This window comes from Apodemus sylvaticus, chromosome 18 (genome assembly GCF_947179515.1).
Source record: "Apodemus sylvaticus chromosome 18, mApoSyl1.1, whole genome shotgun sequence".
Lineage (NCBI taxonomy): Eukaryota > Metazoa > Chordata > Mammalia > Rodentia > Muridae > Apodemus > Apodemus sylvaticus.
In genome coordinates this window covers 53,321,586-53,346,919 of record NC_067489.1, presented here as the reverse complement: position 1 = coordinate 53,346,919, position 25,334 = coordinate 53,321,586, and the positions used below count along the sequence as shown (strand labels likewise).

General features: G+C 34.7%; 1 protein-coding gene across 2 annotated transcripts in view; it reads right to left on the bottom strand.

Moving 5' to 3' along the window:
* Positions 1–25,334, bottom strand: part of Glra3 (glycine receptor alpha 3) — a 152,721-nt gene that overhangs the window by 65,264 nt on the left and 62,123 nt on the right. For both annotated transcript variants that reach the window (XM_052162318.1, XM_052162319.1), the window contains exon 4: positions 9,028–9,251. In XM_052162318.1, coding sequence (XP_052018278.1) covers positions 9,028–9,251 — 224 coding nt within the window. The remainder of the gene's footprint in view (positions 1–9,027; positions 9,252–25,334) is intronic.

Here is a 25,334-nt window from a genome sequence, read left to right as displayed (position 1 = left end):
ATTTTACCTGTACCATGTCTAAGGATTAAACACTCTGCAAACATTCTGACAGGGGATTACATTGATCATTTGGAAAAAGAGAAAGCTTGTTTGCAGTTTCCTCTAAAAATAGTGTGTTCTCCAGGCTCTCTCTTCTAGAGTCACCATACAACTGGCTGTGCATTTTTATTCCTCTCAACCCATTGCATTGGTCCTGGGAGACCCGAGGAGATGAGAGAAGTATCCTTGCTGCTTGCCTTCCCATAATAATAAAATCCATTATTTCCGACTCAGGAATTTTGTGTTTTCAGCAACCATAAAACAGTGAAAGGTTGAATTTAGAAGCAGAATAAAAATAAAATTTGAAACTTAATCTTGAGGCAAATATATGACTCCAAACCCTTCATCTCAAAAGCAATTTACTTAAATGATTTTTAGTGCAACTCAAATATATGATTTAAAATTTCAAATAGCTCCATAAATTATTAAACAAAACAAAAACAAAAACTACTGTCTCACTAAGGCCGAAGAATTGGTTCAGTGATTAAAATTATTTACTACTCTTTCAGAGGTCCTGGGTTTGATTTCCCGAACCTACATGGTATCTTGTAGCTATTCATAACTCCAGATATCCAACACATCCTTTTGAGTTCTGCAGGCTATTGGCACAATGTGATATGCATATGTGTAGGTGTTTGTGTGTGTATATGCACAAAATATTTACACATGTAGAATAAATAAATTTAAAAATATATTTCTTTAAATGGACATCACTTTTCTAGCCATTCCTTTCTCAGTTCTATTTCCTCAGTAATAAGCTTTTCAGTTGTTTGTATATTATTTATATTAATATATAATATGTTATGATAAAATGATTGTATGCAGAATTTAATAATTTAAATTTTTGTTTAATATCTTATAAAGGATATACAAGTTTTTTAAAATCTTACAATCTATGCATACTTAATTTCCCAGCAATCCACAAACTTACTTGTAGTTAGACAAATAACACACAATTATATGTTAGTAGTCTGTGATTAATGTTTGTGTTAAGGTTGGTAATTTGCATAATTACTGTTCTCACATAGTGTTTTCATTTTTTCTTGATATAAAATAAGCATCTTACATTAACCATCTTCAGCGTTTTATACTCTTACTCCTGCTTCAAATTCTACTCTGTCTTCCTGATACTAAATCATTCTTAGTGGTTGAACACAGCAGGGTATCTGTCTGTGCCATTTCAATGAAAATTTGTCCTTTTTGTCTGTTCTGCCTTTCAACCCAGATTTAGATTTCTGTACTGATGCTCACGTTTTACATCCTCTGTCAGTCATCTGATTATGTGTGTCTATATGTGATTGTGTGTATATGTGTGTGTGTGGTGTATATGTGTTTGGTTTGTATGTATGTGTGTGGTGTGTGTATGTGTGTGTGTAAATGTGTGTATCTTTGGTATGTGCGAGTATGTTTGTATGTGTATGTGTCTGTGTGTTTAGTGTGTATATATGAGTATGTTGTATGTGTATGTATGGATGTATGTGTGGTGCATGTAGGTGTATAGATGTGTGTATGTGTGTAACTTTGGTATGTATGTGTATGTTTGTGAGTGTGGTGTGTGTATCTTCTGTATGTGTGCACATGTTTGTGTGTATGTGTGTGAGGGGTACGTATGTGGTGTGTGTGTGTGTGTGTGTGTGTGTGCAAGTGCATGTGTGTGTGCATGTGTTTGTGGCACTCTTTGATTCTACTTATTTGGAAGTTTCCTCTATTTTACCTAACTTGCTCCACTGCTTGATAAGCACCGCTATGCTTAATTACATAGTATTAATATCTTTATTCTTCTGTTCCTGGATGTAACATTTTATAAATGGTTAATGTGAAGAAAACCTATAGTTGGTTGAGGAAATCCGAACAGAGGGTTGACAGATGTTCCTAAAAGTTAAAATCCATGCTTCTTTTCTTCTCTTCCTTTTTTTCTCATTTTACTTCTTTGCTATCCTGCATTTCTACAGTGTGCCTTGCCTAAAATGCCTTTAAGTTAGATGTTAATTATTTTCTGCCTTCTGTTGTTCTCTCTCTTTGTCTCATTTGTTCTGCTGTCTCTAAGTTTTTATACTCATACTCCAGCTTCTTAGATGATGCTCTCAGCACTTGTCTGTTGTTGATTTATTGTCTGTTCATTTTGGCTTCCTATGTCCCAATGCTATTGCTCTTCTTTATTCACTTAACAGTTTCAGTGAGACTTAAAAAAGGGAATACAGACGACCGCTCAAGCTCACTTGGTTGGACTTGCCAGAACCTTCGCCTTCACTAAACAGCCATGGCAGCCAGATCTCACATGAAACACCACAGATGCTCCATTTGCAAACTGAGCAAGATTTGTTTTCTTGTACAGTTTTTTTTTTCCTAACAAAGAAACAGAAGATTTGGAGCATTTGAAGATTTCAAAGTCCTGTGGGATATCCAAAATCAACTCACAAAAATTATTTTTTGTTTGATCATCTGATCCAGGATACAGGGATGACTGTTATCCAAAAGGACTTCTATTTTATCTGAATTCATACTTAAAGATAACACATGCATTTCTCAATCATTCCATAACAGTTTCTCTAAATTTTAGAAGAAACACAACCTATCTATAATAGATAATACCATTTACAAAAAGAGATAAATTCAGCTTCTTCCTCTATTTTCAAACAGCATATTGTAGCATTTACAGGACACACAATAACACTGTCTTGATAGTTATACTGAAATTTTCTTTTAAATAAATGTTGATACTTTTAGCCTGATAGATTTCAACTGAGAAATTGTTTCAGTCTTAAAATCATATAGTCTTTTTAATCAATACATCTGTTTTATTGGATGAATATTCAATTGGAAAGACCTCATAGTTTTAAGCTTCAATACACTGAACCATCTTCTAAGACCTCAAACATAATTCTTTATGTTGATAATTGCTAATTGCAATAAAAATTATATGTAAACAAATAAACATATCATAGTGTATATATTTCATACCCAGAAGTGCACAGACACAGAGGCACACCAACTTCCATAAAATTCAAATGTAAATAAATACACATAATCATAGTAGATATATTTAACACTCACATGCCCCACTCAGATATACATGCACAGTGATGCACACACACACACACACACACACACACACACACACACATACAATATATCAGTTCTGTTAAATGAAATAATCTGCAAAAACATGATACTTCCATTGTACCTGGTGCTATATTTTTTCAAAAAAATTAATTTAGTTTGTATAGTTAATTAATTTGTGCATGTGTATAAGCACACGTGTAAATGGTCAGCCATAGCTCATGAATGAATGAAAGCTTTCTTGCAGTAGGTCATTAACTCTTTCCACACTGGGGACTGAACTCAGCCTTCTAAGGTTGACATCAAGCTTCTTTCCCTGCTGAACCATCTCCCCAGCTCTGGTGCTTCTTCGTCTTATTATTATTATTATTTTTAATATAACCTCTACCACAAAAAAAGCTATATAGATGAGCTAATACTTTTAGCAGAAAAAAATGTTATAATTGTGAAAGGTACATTTTTGGCATTCTGATTATTGCATATTGTGTTTGTTTTCTGATTAATCCATAGCTCATTGCTTAAAATTCAAATCATATAAATTTATTTAGGGTAAAATTGATAGTTCTTTGCTACTGCATAAATCCTACCACTCATTTTTATAGTTGGTTTATTAAATCAATTATGAGTTTCCTTCCAAAGTTCTTATATAGCTTCTACACATATAGTCACATTTCACTTAACATAGGGATAAATTTTAAGAACGGCATCCTGGATTGATCACTGTATAAATACTATAGAATACATTTTAATATATGGTATATCTTATTGAAATCTAGTATATGTAATACATATACTGTACTTTTTTATACAAACTGAAAGTGCCTTAAACTGATAACCCCATTTTTATTGTAAATAAGTGACTAGTCTATTGTGTAATAATCTTACAATGGTTATATGCTACTAGAATAAAAAAACACAACCATAACTTACTAATTTGCTTTTAATTATTTAATTTTTGTGTTTGTGCATATTTGTGAGCATATTTGTGAGTACATGTATTCTAATGAGTATAGTTGTATGGAAGCCAAAGTCTTAGTTGCTTGTTCTTCCTACGGTTTCAGGTACCATTCTTTATCCCTTACTTTCTCCTTTCTTTCCTTCCTTCTTTTTTTGGCTTATAATTCACCAAGTAGGCTGGGCTAACTGACCAGTAAAGCTAGGGATCAGGTCTAGATAGATAGATAGATAGATAGATAGATAGATAGATAGATAGATATAGAGATTCTATATATCTATATCCCATATAGATATATGCATTATATATTACTGATAGATATTTATATATTTACACAATTTACATCCTTTTACTCTATCCAATGTCTCCCATATATACTCTCAGTTTGCTCTCTTTCAAATTTATAGCCTTTCAAAGTTGTACACATATATGGGAGTCTCCTCCATGCCCTGAAGTTATTTGCATTTTATGTACATATCTATACTTATATAGAAAGAATTATTTTACATCAAAATAAGTATAAAATGTTTCCATTTAAACTTAAATGCGTCTTGTAGGCTCCTGCTATTCAATATGTTCATGGTTAGTTCATATAAAATATTTAATAATATAAACCTATGAGTTTAACAATATTCTTTTTCAAAAATTCATTTTATATTTCTATTTCTATCTCTATCTCTATGCATATATATATATATATCATCTATCTCTACATGTATATATGTTTGCCTGCATCCATATTTGTACATCACATGTGTGTCTAGGACTCATGAAATCCAGACAAATTTGTTGGATCTACTGGAACTGGAGTCACAGATGACTGTGAGCCACCATGTTGGTGTTGAAAGTTAAACCTGGGTCATCTGGAGGAGCAGCCAACTCTCTGAATCGTGTCCTTATTGATAATCATATATGCTACTCTGTTGTTGTTGAGGTAAGTGGTACCACTGTGTGCAAATTTAATGTATACATACTATGTATATCATTTAGATTCCTAGAAATAAAATTACAAAAATGAGGTATATATGACTCATCACATCTAAATAAACCATCTTGCTAACATATGTCTACTGAATTGACACTAAATATCATGAGCATTTTTAATTTCTGTTTGTTATGAAATCAAGAACCTGATTGATGTTGAGAATCCCCAGTGGCCTGTTCAAGTGTACTTTCTGCATATGTCTCATTAGTTATTTTTATTTTCTTTCTGCTTCAGATATAACTTTGGCTCAATTGTTTAGATAATTTAATAAACTCAGGATAAAAAGGTAAAAGCTATTGTATTTACTTTTATTTTTGCTGTTTAGTTTGTCTTCTTGAAATTTCAATGTTATAGAGAATTTTTAATCCAGCAATTGGCTGCTATGGGAAAGGATCACATCTAAAGACCTTCTAGGTCTATGTGATCTGCCGGAAATACAGATATACCTTTAATCCAAGGAGAAACATAAATACATGCAGAGATAAGCAGATCTCTGAATCCAAGGCCAGCATGGTATAGAACAAGTTTTAGGTAAAGAAAAGTTTAGTTCCATGTGCGATGATACATGCCTTTAACACAGCACTCAGGAGACAAGAGTCATGAAAATCGTTGAATTCTAGTCAGTCAGTTTGGTTGAGTCAGTACATTGAGAGACAGTACAATGGAGTGTAGTTGTTGGCAGTTCAGTTCCTGGAGTTTTAGACAGTTTTCTACCAGGATAGCTTTTCAGAGACAGGTACAGGGAGAACAAGCTAGACACAAATGAAGACAGAATATGCCAGAGAATGTGAAGGAGTCAGATGATTAGAACATACGGCCAGAGTTAGTTTGAGGCCAAGCGGAGCAATTCAATCAGGAGCTGAGAGAAGCCAGTTTGAGTCAGTCAGCTTGGAAAGGGGTTTGGTCCAGAACGACTAATTTGAACCAGCCAGCTAGTGTTCAGAAAGAACTAGAAAGGGTGAAATTATTCAGAATTAAGCCTCTGAGAGAATGATTACATCAGCCAAATATACAATACATTCACACCTTGTCCCTTATTTTATTATTTCTTTCAGCTAGAAAACTTTCTTAGCTAGACTCTAACAATAAATTTACTTCTAATAAATTGGTGGTTCCTCAGAAAACTGGGCATGATACTACTGGAGGACGCTGCTGTACCATTCCTGGGCATATACACAGAGGATTCCCCAGCATGTAATAAGGAAATATGCTCCACTATGTTTATAGCAGCCTTATTTATAATAGCCAGAAGCTGGAAACAACCAAGATGTCCCTCAATGGAGAAATGGATACAGAAAATGTGGTATATTTGTAAAATGGAATACTACCCAGATATTAAAAACAATGAATTTACGAAATTCTTAGGCAAATTGGTGGAACTGGAAAATATCCTGAGTGAGGTAACCCAATCACAAAAGAACACACATGGTATGCACTCACTGGTAAGTGGATATTAGCCTAGAAGCTTGGAATACCCAAGACACAATTCACATATCAAATAAAGCCCTAGAAGAAGGAAGGAGCGTTCCCTGGTCCTGGAAAGACTCAATGCAGCAGTGTAGGAGAATACCAGGACAGAGAAGCAAGAGGGGGTTGATTGGGGAACAAGGGGAGGGGAGAGGGCTTATGGGACTTTTGTGGAGGGGGGAACCAGGAAAGGGGAAATCATTTGAAATATTAATAAAGAATGTATCTAATAAAAAAAGGGAAAAAACTCCTACAGCTTCTTTTATCCATGCAAACTTCCATTTCCTTTTCATTTTTGAAGGATGTTGTTTTTCAATGCTAAAGTTATACTCCTTTCCTAATCATTTTATTTTTTATTAAAGCCTAAAAAATAATTTGCTCATTGATACAATTTACCATAGTTAAAGCTCATCTAATATTTAGGGTCCCTGCCATATTGATATTTGACATTCATTTTCTTTTTCTTCTTTTATATAATTCATCAATTTTAACAACAGTATAGATATAGTTATACATCTATACTGTCAGGATCTCATTTTAACTTTCTGTTTTAACTGGATGTCTCTGACTTTGCTCTACCAGAACAATAGGGAAGGCTGCTCCTTGATTTCTTCCAATGGCAAGAAGTCAAGATTTTCTAATCAGTATTATATTGGCCTGTGAGTGAATAATCTTAGTTACTGCCTCTGACACCATGGATAGAGTGGCCTGATTACTAAGCAATGGTCTGCCCATCTTGAGTTGCAATTAAACACATCTGATACTACAGAAACCCATAGGAAGTATTTGTGTTTGATGGGGGGAAGTAGTTCTGTATTGGGATCATTCATAATGCTTTAATCTGGGAGGGTAATCACAGGCTGGGGCATTAAAAGTTGATCTGACTCTTTCTTTCTGACACTGACTCTGCTTACAAATTAGGATAACTCATTATGGCCCTTCAAGATTGGAAGCCTAGGCTCACCTCCTGAACCTGTAGAATTTAAAACGCAGGCATTGTCACATTTTGTTGTTCTCATTGCTGTGCTGTTGAAATTGGTTAAGTTTTCTCTCTTGCTAGGATGCTGTTTTCACAGCTAGACCAGCTAGAGAAAATAAGCTTTGGCTGTGATTTATTTTGTCAGCAACTATTGGTACTTCTGTGTTGACAGATTCTTCATTTCTAATTCTGGGACATATAAGTCCAAAAAAAATCAGGAATCATAGATGAAGCAAGATCCTTAGGCTTCAGAGTTCATGGCAGGCGTATTTGTTTCGTTCATCTCTGAGTGTATCTTTGAGTTTCTTAAATGCATTGTACCCAGTGCTTTTATTTGTATTGACGTAGAATAGGAATTTATTTTTCTGACATAACTTCCAAGTGGTTACACTTCTTGCTTTTTGGTTATTTGTTTTGGCAATTTCCCAAAGATTGTAGAAGTCTTTTTTCCAGAAAGGGCTTACCATGAAACTATTCTTCTACATAGGGAGGGTCTTAATTAGAGAACAGTCATGGCATTTGTCATGAATATTATAGATGCACAGGTATTCATAAATCTGATGAAATTGTCAGTCAATAGTAGAAACTTTTAAGATGCAAAAATAATGTATTAAAGAAGTATAGGCACATGAAATAGGAAAATATGAAGAGCCATCGGAGTACAATATGATAACGTTATGAGAAGTAAATAGAGAAGAAAGTGCATTTGGAAAGTCCCTTGGCAGAAAAGTGTTCAAAATAACCATGGCACTAAGATTAAATTCATTTTCTGTGCTTATTATACCACTTGGTAAAAGTAGAAACACCTTTAATACTGTAAAGATAAGATAAAAATCAAAGACCTGTATTTCTTATGAAAAATAATTAACAAGAACAAACTAAGAGATTTAAGTTATGCCTAAAGCTTAAACACGTCTAATTTTCTTATTATATATCAACATACTACTGTTGATTTAAATATTTCAACAACAGCATCTTGGTTCCAGCACAGCATTTTTTTCTTGTGGGAAAGATGACATAAATTTGGACTTGACCTAAGAAAATAACTGTAGAACACTTTTAAAACAAAATTCATAAATTTGGAAGATATTTCAAAGGTGAAGCTGATAAACTATATTCCTGTAAATAGCCATGTTTCCTATTTCCTGAACCTGTACCTATTTGATATCTAATGACCTACCAATGTTAACTAAATTCTAGAGCCTTGATATGTGACCCAGATATCTCTCAATTGCCATTGTGAATGCTGCCATCTTGCTTATTTTAGTAATCATTACTGACTCATTAGGATAGACTTTTGGAATTTTCATTGTCACTGTATTAGGTACTTAAGACTGTTGTTTAGATAAATTTAGAATATCATATAATAGCACAACTCAAGGGGAACAATGGTAAGTTACCTCAAAGTTTCAAAACTACATCAAAGTCTATAAAGCAAGCAAAAAACAAAAAACAAAAAACAAAACAACAACAACAAAAAAACCCCACCCAAACACACAATACCTTATTTTACTAAAATTAACCATTGAAGTCAGTTCTTACCTTATTGAGTAAAGGACATTTCCATTTTTGAAAATTCTAAGCAGCTTGTTATCTGTGGTGACTTCGTGGAAGTTAGCCCCCTTCTCATTAGCAAAGAACAAGTCTGGTTTCCAAATGGAGTCCAACATGGATGGGTCAAGGTCTAATGAATCATCAGGATATTCACTGTATGCAAGACGAGGATCATTCCACTTCTGACGAAGGAAAATGTTTACTCTGTAATCCTGAAAGAGAGACAGAGGGAAGGGAAAGAGATGGTGAGAAGAGGGAGTGAGGGAGGGAGTGAATGAGGGAGGGAAATGGAGAGGTTTTAAGAATAATATACCAATGTCTGTCATTATAGCTTAAACAATTACAATATGGAGCACTATGGAATATGTAAATGATGAAAAAATTATAGAAACAGGAATGTTTTGCTGTTTTACTATGTCTTTAATGACCCACAGGCTCTCCAAGAAAAGACCAAAAAAATTTTGACATTTTATCACACTTTGTCTTTCTTTTCAAATGTCACTTTCCTGGTTTGTCATAGTAAAATATTAGACAGTGGTTATATATTTGAAGCCTAATGTTTTCTTCATTACATATATTTTTTTAGAATCATGTCTTTTAGATATCTAACAAGATAAAAATGATATTTTTGAAATCCTTCTATAATACAAAATAGTCATGCATATTTTTTATAATTATAATACACAATTCTTCTTATATTTTTGAAAAGGTTAAATCTATAGACCTCATAAAATGAGGTCATTCTGTAATTTTATGAAAAAAGTCCACATGATATAGCATGGTCCTATATATCAGTAGTTCTTTCACATGAGAGGTGGGGACATGAATTTGCAGTTCATGGTCACCTTGGACTTCATAGAAAGTGGGAGGCCAACCTGAGACTATGCCTTAAAAATAAAAAGACAAAAAATGTTGTATAATATTTTATATACTTTGTGTACAAAAGGTTAAATCTATAGACTTCATAAAATGTGATGTTTTATATATATATATATATATATATATATTATAAATATATATATATAAATATATATATAAATATATATTATATATATTTGAAACATAAGAAGTATATGATTTAAGTATCTAGAAAATGTTGGCATTATACAGAGAAAATAAAACTTGCCCATTTTCTTATTTCTTTAATATCCAGTATGGTAAGCAAGCCATCAAAAGATCTTCTAAACTCTAAGACATTGTCTATTAGGCAGATCAAATCCAGCCATTGCTTTGAATACTAAAACCATATATGTCTCTCTGGTGAGGATTTGGAACTAATACTAATCATCTCTAACTTCAACTAAATTTACATACCAGACATTCCCCTCCTCTGCCTGCTAGATGTTCTGTGCATCTTCCTCTGTCTCTTCTTGTAATTGTACTTTATCATCTCAAAAAAAGAATATAAGCACTACTAAACATGTGGCTTTTAGTAACATCAATTCTTTAAGAATTTTACAAAATTCCTTTTGAACATATTAACCCTATCTCACAACTCTTCAAGATCCATCCTTCCTCCCTTCACATCAAACTTTGTGTCCTCTTTATAATAATTTTATCTTTTAAACATGGAAACTGTTTTGTTTAATTTTATTTTTCCTACCTAAGAATAAGAGCAGACTGCTTCCTGTAGCTTTCACAGTACATGTTTTATTTTTTTAATTTAAATAATTTATGCACCTATATTGAGTGCATACACACATACGTGTGTGTGTGTGTATGTGTGTGTGTGTTCTTGTATATTCAGAGGTCAGGAGAGTATATCAGGTGTCATTATCTGTCATTTTCCATCCTTTTCCTTTGAGAACCAACATGGAGAAAGACACTTCTGTCATTTTATTAAAACCATAAATTTCTTGGGTGTATGGTCTTCCATTGGCATGTTTCCACCTATCATGAACTTCTTACACTCTTAAAAACCCTCCCCAGTATCTATTAATTGTAGATAACTTCTCAGCTAGGGATGGGAATTTGGGTACATATTCCCTCTCCATCATGATATTTGGTAAGCCTTGGGATTCCACAGATTTTATGCATGTCAAGTTAACTTTCAATATGCATATATGTGCATATATTTGTATTACTTTTAAGATATATCTAGAAATAGAATTCTAATTGAGTTAGAAAGGGTATGTGATTTGAAGAAAAGGTGAAAATTCATAGACATATTGAAAAATAATCTAGAATTCCCTGTTTTAAGGAGTCCTAGGCAAAGCTGGTGGCAGTGTTAACAAATAAACAGAAAACTATTATTTGTCAAAGAAAAAATAAATATAACTCTCTCCAATATTCAACTAATTTAATTTTCTAGATTTCTGAAGTTTTGAGGCATTTCACAGTATCAGTGTAGATCACAAAGCATAGAACACGAGTATTCAGTGGTGATATAATTGTCTCTAGCACTTTCTCTGTAATATCCCCCATGTTGCCTGCACCATCTGCTCCAGGAGCATCCATAGGGAAGCTGGGCGTCTGGGACCACTGATTCTGAAATAATGGCTCATTGGAAAAGCCTCATTCATTCTGTTACTAAGCCAATAAGGAAGAATGCCATTTTATATGAACTATTTGGAATCTTTAAAAGGTTATTTCCAAACACCCTCTGAGTTTGTCTTCATTATCCATATGTTTATTCTCTTTGAGAAGGTCAGAATCATTTACAAATTACCAAAAACTGTAAAGGAATGTAGTTTTGTACCAGTTCTGAAATCAGACAAAAATAAGATGTATTGGTTAGAACAGTAAGTGTTTTAAACTGATGTAAATAAATTCTTTTTATCATGCAGTAACCTCTTTGTGTAGTTAAGACTTAAAGTCACAGATCAAGAACACTCCTCAATGCTTACACTTGTGTGCGAGAATTGTTGAAAAAGCAAACATATTTTCATGAACATTATTACAAAATTTAGTGGTTTATTTCAATACATTGAGTTCATTCAGTTCAGTTCAGTCTTAGTTTTTCAGGGGAACACTGGCCCACAGCCAGTATCTCTGAATACCTACTAAATATCAGTGAAAAGTAATAATAGCTATTGTTCTTTGGTTGAGAGGCTTTCTTTGTGTGCATTACAGCAACCCACATGTCCCCACCATTCTCATCACTGGCTACCACACAGTCCACTTACATTATTATTCAATAAGAATAAGAATTTTATATGCACATTTTGTGTCTAGTTGTCTTCCTTCTTTCCCATGGCCTGGATAAACAGGCAGAATACATTTTCATAGCCAATTAAACTGGTGCCAGTAAACTGGTGGGTAGGAATTCAGAACACCTTCCTGCACTATGCTTCTACCCAAAGCTTCATTTTATGTTATGACAAATAGGAAAACAAAACAAGAATCCTTGTTTAGACATGTTAGACACAGGACTCCTGCCACTGCTACTGTTTTCCATCAAAGATCCAAATCTGCACCTAGAAGTTTGCTCACTACAACTTAGAACAAGCTCTTATACTTAGATGTATTATATCTTGATGGGAATCATAATTTGCCTGTTGAACAGAGCATAATCACTCATGTATGCCAATCATTTGCAATATATATTTAGCATTATGTGAGCATGATCTGCTTGTCATTTGGGGGCTATCATTAAACAAGTATCTTTCCCCATTGGAAAATATAACTCAAATAGTAAAAGGCACTTGATACTTTAAAGATAGATAGGCCTATCACTAAATATATTTTTGAAGATGTTTTAACCAATGCATTTTCTGAAATATCTTTTGTAGGATGTGATATATGCAGTAAGTGTTTAAAATATAGTGTTAGATAAACATACGGTTAGCCATTAGTGGCATCTACCACTTTGATAGTATTGTTTATTCATAACAACTATTCAATTCCAGATTATTTTTTTCACTCCAGGAGGGAAATCATTACCCATTGTGCAGTCTTTTATTTCTGTTTTCAACCACTGACAACCAGGATTGTGCTTAAAAACTTTATAGACTCAATAGCACCAGGCAATTGGTTCATCAAATGACACATTCTGTGACGCTTTGTGTATAGGTTCCTTCACATTATACAATATTTACAAGATCTGTAAGTTTATTTAAATATACAGAGATCATGTTTAATTTGTTAAGAACTGAAGAATCTTTTTGGGAGAATTCTATATGAAATTGATAAATGTTTCTAAAGATATGAATGATTTTATAATTAAATGATATTTATATGTATATTTTATATATGCTATCACAGTGTGCATGAGCATGTATATTTACATATATCTGAGTGCATAGATTGTATATATAAAACCTATAACTATAATTATCATAAAAGATGAAAACTATACTTTTAACTGATGAAATGTACTTATATCAAACATGAGTCTACCTGCTTTAGAACATAATATTCAAATACTATACTGAATAGATAGGGAAAGAGTGGGCAGCCTTGTCTTGTCCCTGAGTTAAGTGGGATTGCTTTAAGCTGCTCCACTTAATTTGATGTTGGCTATTGTCTTGTTGCATATTGCTTTTATTATGTTCAGGTATGCATCTTGAATCCCTGATCTCTCCAATTTCTCTAATATGAAGGGGTGTCGGATTTTGTCAAAGGCTTGTGCAGACCTAATAAGATTATTATGGGATTTTTTTTCTTTGAGTTGGTGGATTATATTTTGGATTACATTGATGGATTCTCTTATGTTGAACCATCCCTGCACACTTGGGATGAAGCTTACTTGATCATGGTGGATGATGTTTTTGATGTACCTGCATTCAATTTGTGAGAATTTTAATGAGTATTTTGATGAAGTTCATAAGTACAATTGGTCTGAAGGTCTTTCTATCTTTGTTGAGTAGGTGTGGTTTAGAAATCAGGGTAATTGTGACCTTATAGAATGAATTAGGTAATGTTCCTTTTGTTTATATTTTGTGGAATAGTTTGAAGAGTGTTGGTATTAGCTCTTCTTTGACAGTCTGTTAGAATTCTACACTAAAACCATCTGGTCCTGGGCTTTCTTCTTTTTTTGTTGTTTTTGTCACTGTTTGTTTTTGCTTTTGGTTGAGAGATTTACAACAATTGTTTCATTTTCCTTAGGGGCTATGGTAATGATTAGAGAGTTTACCTGATTTTTATTTAACTTTAGTAAATGGTATCTGTCTATAAAATTGACAATTTTATTTTGTTTTTCCAGTTTTTTGGAGTATAAGCTTCTGAGTGAGGTAATCCAAGATTCAAAGGGACATGTATAGTATGTACTCACTGATAAGGGGATATTAGCCATAAAGCACAGAATATCCATGACGTATGCCAGAGACCTAAAGAAATTAAACTAGAAGGCCCAAGCAAGGATGTGGAATCACACTTAGAAGGGGGAACAAAATAGACAAGAAGAAAGAAGTGGATGGAAGGGAGTTAGAAGATGGGAGTATGAGTGGGGGGAATCAGAGAGAGATGGAGAGGGCCAGGAGAATGGAAACCTACAGCTGCCAGGGGTCTAGGAGTGGAGTAGGGAGTATCTTTAGGAAGTCCCAGAGATCTGAAATGGGGGAGGCTCCAAGGAGTTAATGTGGATGACCTTAGACAAGATGCCTAAAAGTGGTGACATGGAACCTGAAAAGCACCCCCCCCACCATAGCCTGGCAGGACCCCCAATAGGACACTAACCCACCCACAAAATGTTTGACCCAAAATTTGTCCTGATTAAAAAATATCAGGGAAAAAGGTGGAACAGAGACTGAAGGAATGGTCATCAAATAACTGGCCCAACTTGAAACCCAGCCCATGAAATCATTAATGATACTCTCTTATGCTTGCAGATGGGGGCCTAGCATAACTGTCCTCTGAGAGGCTTTATTCATCAGGTTATTGAAGCAGATGGAGATACCCACAGCCAAATATCAGATGGATGTTGGGGATTCTTGTAGAAGAGTCAGGGGAAGAATTGAAGTACCTAAAAGGGGTGGTAACCCCTCAGGATGACCAACAGAGTCAACTAAAATGAACCTCTGGGATTTCTCAGAACCTGAGCTACCAACTAAAGAACACACTCGAATGTGACCCCTGGCACATATGCAACAGATGTGTAGCTCAATCTCTATATGGGCTCCCAATAACTGGAGTGGAGGCTCTCCCTAAAACTGTAGCCTGACTGTGGTATCCCTTACTCAATAAGGCTGCATTGTCTGACTTCATTGGGAATAGATTGACTAATTTGGCAGAGACTTGATGCACCAGGGTTGAGGTTATATAGGGGGAGCACATTCTCAGAGAAGAGGATGTGGGAGGGAGGATGTGGTATGGAGGATGGAGGAGGATGTCAGTGTGGGATGCAATGGGAGGGGGGCAGTTCTTGGGATGTAAATGAATAAACTAATTAATTAAGAATTTTAAAAAGAACATAATCATACCAAGAAGATTCAGGATTCCATTTAATCATGTAAGCGATTTCCAGCTGTATCTGTCTTTATCATTAACCCCTTTAATGGTGGTGATGTCTAGCAATCGAATGGTCACTATCCATTTCCAGCAATTAGGTTTTATTTAATATCATATGTAACTTGACATTAATATTTTATGAGTAACTAGCCAATGTATAATTTGAATCTATATGACATAAAAATTTAACAAGGATAATTATGTAAGCCAGCATTCTATACTTCAAAATGTTCTACTTTAAAGATCTTTATCTAGGTCTAGGGAACTAGCTGAGTCTATAGATTACTTATTGGCATAAGCATGAAAACCTGAGCTCTGTCCCACAAAGTTACGTTTTGTAAAAGGCCGCTAGTGTTTCAGGGGAAGACAGGTAAATCACGGAAGTTCACTGGCCAACCAGACTACTCTACTCAGCAAGCACCTGATTCATTAGAGAATTTGATCCTAAAATGACTATAGACAGCACCTAGGAAATGATGGCCATATTAATTTATGGGTGCATACACACATACACACATAGACAGAGTATCTAGATTTTGTTATATACATACATATTTTCAAAGCATAATCTAGTATTTTGGTATATTATTTACACTTCCCTTCACAACACTAGTGTTCTCTTAATACTGTGTTTTGTGCTTTGTGTCTGGGGAAAACACATAGTTTAGTAAACATGAACAGAAGAATAGATATTATTGGGAAACAATTTTTATTGTACATAAGATTTGAACACATAAATAAAACATTCTAAAGATTATTTTGAATATTTTAAAGAGTTTGGACCACTATCGGCTACATTTTAAGATAAAGTATATTATTTATATTTCTAATTGATTTCTAATACAATTGTCATGTATTGTTCATTGGAATTTTATAGGTAATGAGAGCTTATATGACATACACCATAAGCTGAAGATTCAGAAACATTGTTCCATTTTGCAAAAGTTTTAGAGAGTTAAACATTGCTCAAGACAAAATTAAATTGTTTTGCATTTGTTTTTCTTCTGAGCAATTCAGATAATTCTTTAGAAGCTGTTTATTGATTTGGAGAGGGGCCAATAAGCTATGTGGAGTCTGCTCAGTGTACCATACAGATGCAATGGAATTAATTTTTTTTTTAGAAACCATTATTGAATGTTTTAGCCTTACTTACATACTCATTGAGAACAGGCAAATTGTTTGCTGCTTCTGAGTCAATGCAGTGAATACTTAAATTTTATTTTTAAAATTTAATGATATTAAACAGAATATAAACAGTCTAAAAAACAAAACAAAACAGAACTAAAAGAGATTTATAATGAATCAATAGATATTTTTATTTCCTGGGTGATAATACTATTAGGATTATTCCATAACATGCAGATATTTTTATATTTTTACTTATTGTTTTTTGTATTTAAAATATGTCATTTCCCCTTCCTGTTCCTCCCACATTCCCCTCCCATGTATCCCAATTTGTAACTCTCAAATTCATGGATAGTTTATATATATATATATATATATATAAAACTGTGATGGTTGAATGTAAAGTGTCATGATAGGTAAAGATCAGTTACAAAACTGTGATATACTTTCAGTTTTCATACTTGTACCTGTTAATCTCTCTCATCTTTTATTTGAATACATTGTGAGAATGTTAGTTTACTATAATTGAATGTAAATCCTAGGACAGACCTAGCATCAATCTGGTGCTGAAACTGAGACACATAAATACTGTTATTGTATTTTCAGATCATAGTTTTGTTCTGATCTATTTCTGTATCTACTGATATATTAATTTTTTTCTGAAATTGGATTAGTATTTGCACTTTACTACTTTCATAACAGAAAAGTTATTTTAACTGATTAAATTCACAGAGATCGAGAGCATTAAATTGCTTTGCTAATGCCACATGACTGGCAAGCATTAAACCTGAGGTCTTGACATTTTCCTTCAGCCCAAAAACTACCTCAGTATGTTGCACAATATACTGACTTTTGCAAGTGATGTTGTCTCAAAAGCCAGGCATCCTTTGTGGAAGCAGATTATTTTCTGTCAGGTACTGTGTCTATCCCACTCATGGATTTGCACTGTGTGACCTTATTGGCATGATGTGGAAAGGGTCCTGCAGGGTGGTTTTCTCACCTATAGAGGACCATTTTTTGCTCACTTGGAAGCAATGTCCTGTTGAGAAAAAAAATTTAGAACAAAGTGTTCCAGCAGTCTTTGCTGGGCAGTCTAGAATGATATTTTCTTACAGGGCTTTTGTGATTTGTAAGAAGAACTGATTTTAAACTATATTAAGTCAACTCATACCTCAGGATATTTCTTAAGCTTTGAATGATGCTTTTTTCAGCATTTATTTTCCTCAGATACAAAGGATGATTACTAATATGTCTAAATTCTCTAGCATGCTTTATGTAAGTGATGATTTAAAAAATAATAACAGAGCAATAGCCAAAACCAAGTATAACAAAACAAAAAAATTATCTCAACTTTTTTTCATTTAAACACCAAAATGGGAAGACAATAAAATTCTTTGTTAAGAAGCTGAAAAGATAAAATTGAATCAGTGTTTATGTGCATATTGACAAGAGGCTCTCTTAATTCATTTGGTTTAGAAGATTGCATTGTTCAGAGCTTTAATAAGCTATTTTGAGAAATAAGATTTAAAGAGTAAAGGCAATACAACTACTTTCAATACTGAATTCTCCAGGATGAATTAAGTTTTAGAACACATTCCTCCATAATCAGGGTACTAAAAATTGTCAAGGGCAAATAATTTCGCCCTGATAAGTATTGAGAAATAAAAGTCCCATAAAGGACAGAAGATTGTAAAAGTAGATTGCCTGCATCAGAATAAAAATAGTTATTCAGGTTTTATAGTTGATGATACTTCTATTCTCATGGCAAAGTTTAAGAAGAAAAAAGTTTCTTTTTTTTTTTTCTTCTTTTTTCTTTTGTTTTTTTACTTTCTTGTTTTGAGTTGAAAGGATGGTAGACTAATTCAGACTTATGAGATAAATAATTCAAATATTTTTAAGTATATTTTAAAATTTTTTTTATTAGATATTTTCTTTACGTTTCAAATGTCATCCCTTTCTTGGTTTCCCCTCTGAAAAACCCTTATCCCATCCCCCCTCCCATCCAACCACTCCTTCCTGGTCTCCCTAATATTCCCCTACACTGGGGCATCAAGCCTTCACAGGACCCAGGGCCTCTCCTCCCTGGTCTAACCAGGCCATCCTCTGCTATATATGTGGCTGGAGCCAAGGGTTGCTCTATGTGTACTCTTAGATTGGTGGTTTAGTCCCTGGGAGCTCTGTGGCGGTCAGGTTAGTTCAAATTGCTCTTCCTCTTATAGGGTTGCAAATCCCTTAGTCATCTTCAGTCTTTTTTCTAACTCTCCATTGGGGACCCCATGCTCAGGCCAATGTTTGGGTGGGAACATCCTCCTCTGTACATGTCAGGCTATGGCAGAGCTTCTCAGGAGACAGCTATATAACTTCTTGGCATCTACAATAGTGTCTAGATTTGGTAACTGTATAAGGGATGGTGCAGGTGGGGCAGTCTTTGATGGCCTTTCCTATAGTCTGTTCTCCTTGCATCTGATAGAGAGCTAATATCCAATATATACAAAGAACTCAAGAAGTTAGAAGTCAGAGAACCAAAGAACCCTATTAAAATAGGGTACAGAGCTAAATGAAGAACTCTCAACTGAAGAATACTGAATGGCTCAGAATCACCTAAGGAAATGTTCAACATCCTTAGTCATCAGGGAAATGCAAATCAAAACAACCCTGAGATTCTACCTCATACCAGGCAGAATGGCTAAGATCAAAAACTCAGATGACAGCAGATGCTGGCGAGGATGTAGAGGAAGAGGAACACTCCTCCATTATTGGTGGGACTGCAAGCTGGTACAACCACTGTGGAAATCAGCCCAGCAGTTCCTCAGAAAATTAGATAAAGGATACCTGAGGATCCAGTTATACCACTCCTGAGCATATACCCAGAAGATGCTCTAACAAGTAATAAGTACACATGCTCTACTCTGTTCATAAGAGCCTTATAATAACCAGAAGCTGGAAAGAACACAGATGACCCTCAACAGTGGAATGAATACAGAAAATGTGGTACATTAACACAATAGAGTAATACTCAGCTATTAAAAACAACCAACCAGTACCCCCAGAGCTCCCAGGGACTAAACCACCAACCAAAGAGTATACATGGAGGGGGACCCATGGCTCCAGCTGGATATGTAGCAGAGGATGGCCTTGTTGGACATCAAAGAGAGGAGAGGCTCTTGGTCCTGAGAAGGCTCAATGCCCCAGTATAGGGAATGCCAGAAGAGGGAAGCAGGAGTGGGTGGGTTGGTAAGCAGGGGGAGGAGGGATGGAATTTTTGGATGGGAAACCAGGAAAGGGGATAACATTTGAAATGCAAATTTTAAAAAATCTAATAAAAAACCAAAACAAAAGCAAAAAAGAGAAAAACAAACAACAACAACAACAAAATCCAATGACTTCATGAAATTCTTCGGCAAATGGATGGAACAAGAAAATATCTTCCTGAGTGAGGTAAACCAATCACAAAAGAACACACATAGTATGCATTCCCTGAAAAGTGGGTATTAGCTCAGAATACTTAAAGATACAATTCACAGATCACATGAAGCTCAAGAGGAAGGAAGACCAAAGTGTGGATACTTCGGTCCTTTTTAGAAGGGGGAAGAATTCATTCTATTGTCAAATGAATTAAGCACACCCACTTTCAATGTGTACATAGACACTGAACCCAATGATTCAAATTTAGCTTATCAGCTTTTTAAAGAAGAAAATTGTTATCTTCCCATTGGTTTACTGTAGAATTTCATCTTTGTATCAGATAATTGAGTGAATACAAGGGTATACAAATAATAGGTCCAGGATATTATTAAGTTAGAGATTTGATGATAGATGAGTTTATTTTCTAATTGTTCAAAGAGCTTCTAAATAAAACTTTAAAACATCCCAGACCAAACATGTACAACCCAGATTCATCTATGGGGGCTTCTTAGCAAAATTTAAAACTTATGAAAACACAGTTACAGTTTTAGCACAAAGAACTGCATATCAAGAAGAAGACTGCTTAATAAAATGTTACACTGGTCTGAAGACTGGAAGCGTCACCGGCAGCTAACTACCTATGATAGTGAGGCAGCAACAGACAGCAAGTAATCTGGTCTTGATGTAGCCTTTGTGAGTTCAGTCTCTACAGTGACTCTAAACATTGGATCTCAGGCTTCATCACATACTGAGGCTTGACTAACCAAATGCTCTTCACTCATGCCTAAATCCTAGTTTTTCATTCAGTAATTATAGTAGAGTATCTTCATGTCTGTATGTCATGCCTAGTTTTCAGGTTTCCAGAGTAGCCCAGTCTCAAGTAATAGGCCCCCATCAAGATTATAGTTCTCTAAGAGACAGAAATGGAATAGATATTTTCTCCATTTCTCATCAGATATGTAGGAGAAATCACCATCTCATCAACGTTCTCTACTAGATTCAAGGTTTATGAGCACTGGAGGGTCATCATGTCACTAGTACTGATCACTGGGACTACCTGATGTCTTTGTGTTTGTGGTTTCAGGTGTCTTTCCCTACAAGAGGAGAGAGTAGGAAGTGCTACCATGTTGCCTCTTATATCCTCCTTTACATAATTCCTTTCTTTAGCTTTTTATTACCAACTATCCTTTGTTACCAAGTTCCCTCTTTTCTAGAGTGCTTCAGAAGAAGCTTCTAATTCTACTTTTTACACTGGTCACAGCAGTCAGTGCAGAGATGTGTGACCCAGGAAAGTGTTATGAATGAGATTCAGTCCTCAGCCAGAAATAGAACACCTTAATTAGCCCCACCAACCATCACCACCAAAACTCAGAGAGTATCCCAGAAAAGGAGACAGAAAAATCATATAAGAGCTTGGTTATGGGGAAGGACTGTTGTGAAATACTGTCTTCTGGGTGTAACATTGGCATCACAGCAACTGGCCAAGATGGTACAGATGGTCTCCAGGATTCTCCCAATACTGATGAGCTATTGGTAGTAGAAAATTGCTGGGGGTGGAAGAATAATTCTTTATTGAGAATATTGCAAATGAAAATTTTTGTGCTCCAGTGAATGCCCTATACAGATTCTTATATAGGCAACACAAACTAGATTGAGTGAACCAAAAAAAATTAGAAAGTTACTCAAACCTATTTTGTTGTCATTGGAAAAAAAAACATGAAGAATGACCTTTGCAGAGGATTTTTTGAGAAGAGTTTTACCATATATTGAACAATAAAAGACTCAATAATCCTTAGAAGAGTGAAATAAAAGCATAAAATATCACAAACTATAAATGAGATAAAACTCTTCCTTGCATCAGAATGGTAAATAAATCTGAGACAAGTATGAATGTATCTTTAATTAATGCAGATGTCTATTTGTACACACTCACAAATGTAAAGTTTGAAAAATAACATCTGGGCCAGATACATCATTATAATAATAAAAGACAGAATGTAATTTGGCTTTCATCTTTCATGTATTAATAATTTTGCAAACATATGGAAAAAATAACACTGTTACTTTTTCTCAGAATGTTTCCTGTTTTTGCTCATCCCAGGCACTACTGAACACAGGTAGATGTAGATTACTTTATGCTAACTGTACTCATGAATACCATATAAACATGTACTCTGGAGGCTAGGAATGGTGTTAGGTGACAGAACATTTTTCCAGTATGTGTGAAGCCATGAGTTTGGTGCCAGGACCACAAAAATAATAATTACAATTATCAAACATGTAATTTTGAATATAAAATTTCAGGAAAGACAAATGCTGTTCTCAAGGGAGCAGCAATGTGGTTGTTGGTGGTTGAGAAAAATCATTCCTTTCTGAAATACTCATCATAGATAAACAAATCTGTATTGTAGTTGAAGTGCTAAATTTTCATATGGAGAGAAATTAAGGAGGAAAGTGTATAAAAGGGATCTGAAGAGAGGTAGAATGAAAAAAATAGTACTTATGAACCATCATCCTAGGGGAAAAAGCAAAAAGGAGATAGAAAATGTATTTATTTCTCTTTTCAATGTCTGCTATCAAGTATTGATTAATAATTTTAATTTCATGCTGCACTTGATAAAGGATAGCAATTATCTTGGTAGATGCGTACAATAGAATATAGAGTAAACTATATTTAAAGGTGAAGTTTTGCTTGTTGTAGCTGTTTTTCTAAATGCTTATTTAAAACATTTGATATTCTGTGATTCACCAAATGATCATTGAAAATAAAATAAGCAGAAAGCACAAGAGCAGCTGTGTACATAAGAAATGGCAGTAAAGAACAGGGGAGAGTGAAAAGGAGACAAAAGAAGACTTCCACCACAGCAATGGGCTAATTAAGTCTTTATCCTCTTGGCTCAGATTGGAGTCTGGTTGTCTGGCTGGTTTTGAAAAAATCTCTGGTAGTGTCCACAAGCAAGACATCTTTGTGAGAACAAAGGCGAATAAGGGAGAGAGAGAGGGAGAGGGAGAAGTAGAGGGAGAGGAGGGGAAGGGGGAAGGGGAGAGAGAGGAAGAGGAGGAGGAGGGAGAGGGAGACAGGAAGAGGGAGAGGGACAGAGGGAGAGGGAGAGGATAGGGAGAGAGGGAGAGAGTGACAGAGACAGAGAGAGACAGAGAGAGGGGGAGGAGGGGAGGGAGAAAGAGGAGGGAGAGAAACAGAGAGACAGAGACTGAGGCAGAAAGACAGATCAGGGCAATATTGTGAAAAGAAGGGAAGAATATTTTCTTATTCATAGGCCTGGGGAGAGAAAAGAGTGGCACATTTCCAGGTGTATTTCCTGTATCAGAGGTAAAACTAATGTTACATTCAACTCAACCGATGAAGTAAATGAGGTTACAAGTGAAGGTTGCAATGATTTATTTGTGAATACTTGATGTATCTATTTAATATTGATAGATATATATTAAGAAGCTCATTTTCCTTGATTGAATCCTTTAATATTACTTTCTGACAGGATTATCCGTCTTATGATTTAGCTACTCTCTGGATAGTTGGCAATATTCCACAAGTAAAAAATAATTTATAGTAGGATTCTGCAGATTTTGGAGTTATTTTGTGCATTCTTCACAAAGCAAAAGGGTTACGCTTTCAAATCTCCTTGAAGAGACTTAAAGCAAAATGTTTTTTTACATTGCATGTAAACCTAGTCTTCAGGTACTAAGGTTTCTTTCCAGAGAGATAGAGGGAGAAGGAAAGAGAGATCCTCTTCAGTATGGACCTCCCATTATCTATTGGTGTTTTAAGTAAGAGGTGTTATTTACCTCTTCCCACATTTGCTACATTTTACAAGCTATAGCGGTACAGAGCTCTGTTTTTGTCTCCCAAGTTTGTTTTTAAACATTTTGGTACAAAGTCAGGCCAATTGATATTTTTGTAAATAGACAGGTACTGTCAGGTCTCAGGCTCTGAAAAGTGCCAGCAGGCTGGCTTGATGGTATTTCATGGTTAGCTTCACCTTCTGCACCAGCTAGACTCAGTCAGTACCTGAGGATCAATGGAAACTTCTTCCTGCATTCTTAACACCAATTGACAAAAATTTAGCACATTTTTGCTGCCAATCATTTTAGAGAACATGATCTCCAATCTTTTGGAGATCTTATCTGATATTTGGAGATTGAAATGACATTTTGCAATGTATTATTTCAGCATATCACCTTCTCTAAGGAAACAGTTTGAGATGATTCCCATGAGCTGTTCATGAGAACCTGTCCTTTGATGGGCAACAGAAGGCATTTAACTGATCTATCGGATAATAATTATATGCCAAGCATTTTTCTAAAGAGATATGCAGAGATTTTTTTTACTGCAAATTCAGAATAGAGAGATGTGAATTAAATTGAGTGACATATACTTTTGCCTTTACATATCTAATACTAGTAAATTAACTTTTTAATCTACAGAACATAAAGAAACTCTATTTAGACAAGTGGTCCTCTAATAAAGAGGTGTCACAGAGATGAGGGTCTGAAAATACTTTCCTCTCAACAAATTTTTCTCTCTAAGCCATTAGTATCTTTTGTCTTTGGCACATTTCTGTTTTCTCCTGGAATTAAAAAAAATGCTTTTGAACAATTTGTTTAACAATGCCGTATTGTTACTGAACATGTACTTTGTAATATTTGTTGCAGGAAATTTAACATGAAAGAAAGAACTTCAGGCCCCTTTTTGAGAGGTGGTGGTTAAGGCCTGTCTTCTGGGCAAATATATCAAAATGAGATTTATTCATAAATTTGATGGAGGTCACTAAGGTGTGTAATAATTCCACACACCTATTTTCTGCATCTATTCTCATAAATGAGCCCATTTCTGTTTGATGTTTAGAAATGAGCATTCAGAGCACAAGTCTGCTGCCTGCCAATGGTTACTCATGCATGGAATTAAACGTATTCCAGACCAAAGATATTACTATATTTGGGGTGGCTTTGCTACCGTAAAAGTAATGCAGTGAGGTCAAGATGTTAACAGATCCAATGTTAGTATGAAAAGTCAATCCATATGTTTTTAGGCTATTCCTAAAAGAAGTGAAATGAGTTATTGAACTTAAATATAACATAGGATTGCTCTCTGAATGCTATTATAGCTCTCATAAAAAGTAAAAATGTCATTATAGGAACTTAACTCATTGGCAACAGATTTAAAGGACCAAGCAGTCATTTCTGGCAAAGGTTACAAAAGGACACAAGAACAGACTTCTCTTAAATTGTATGCATGTTCATGATAAGTATGTTACAATGGATTTAATAAATAATTGCTCTTTAAAGTTTTAGATTTTAAAAATATTCATGTTGAAGGGTCTGATATCCCTCACAAGATACACCAAGATGAAGTTATCCGA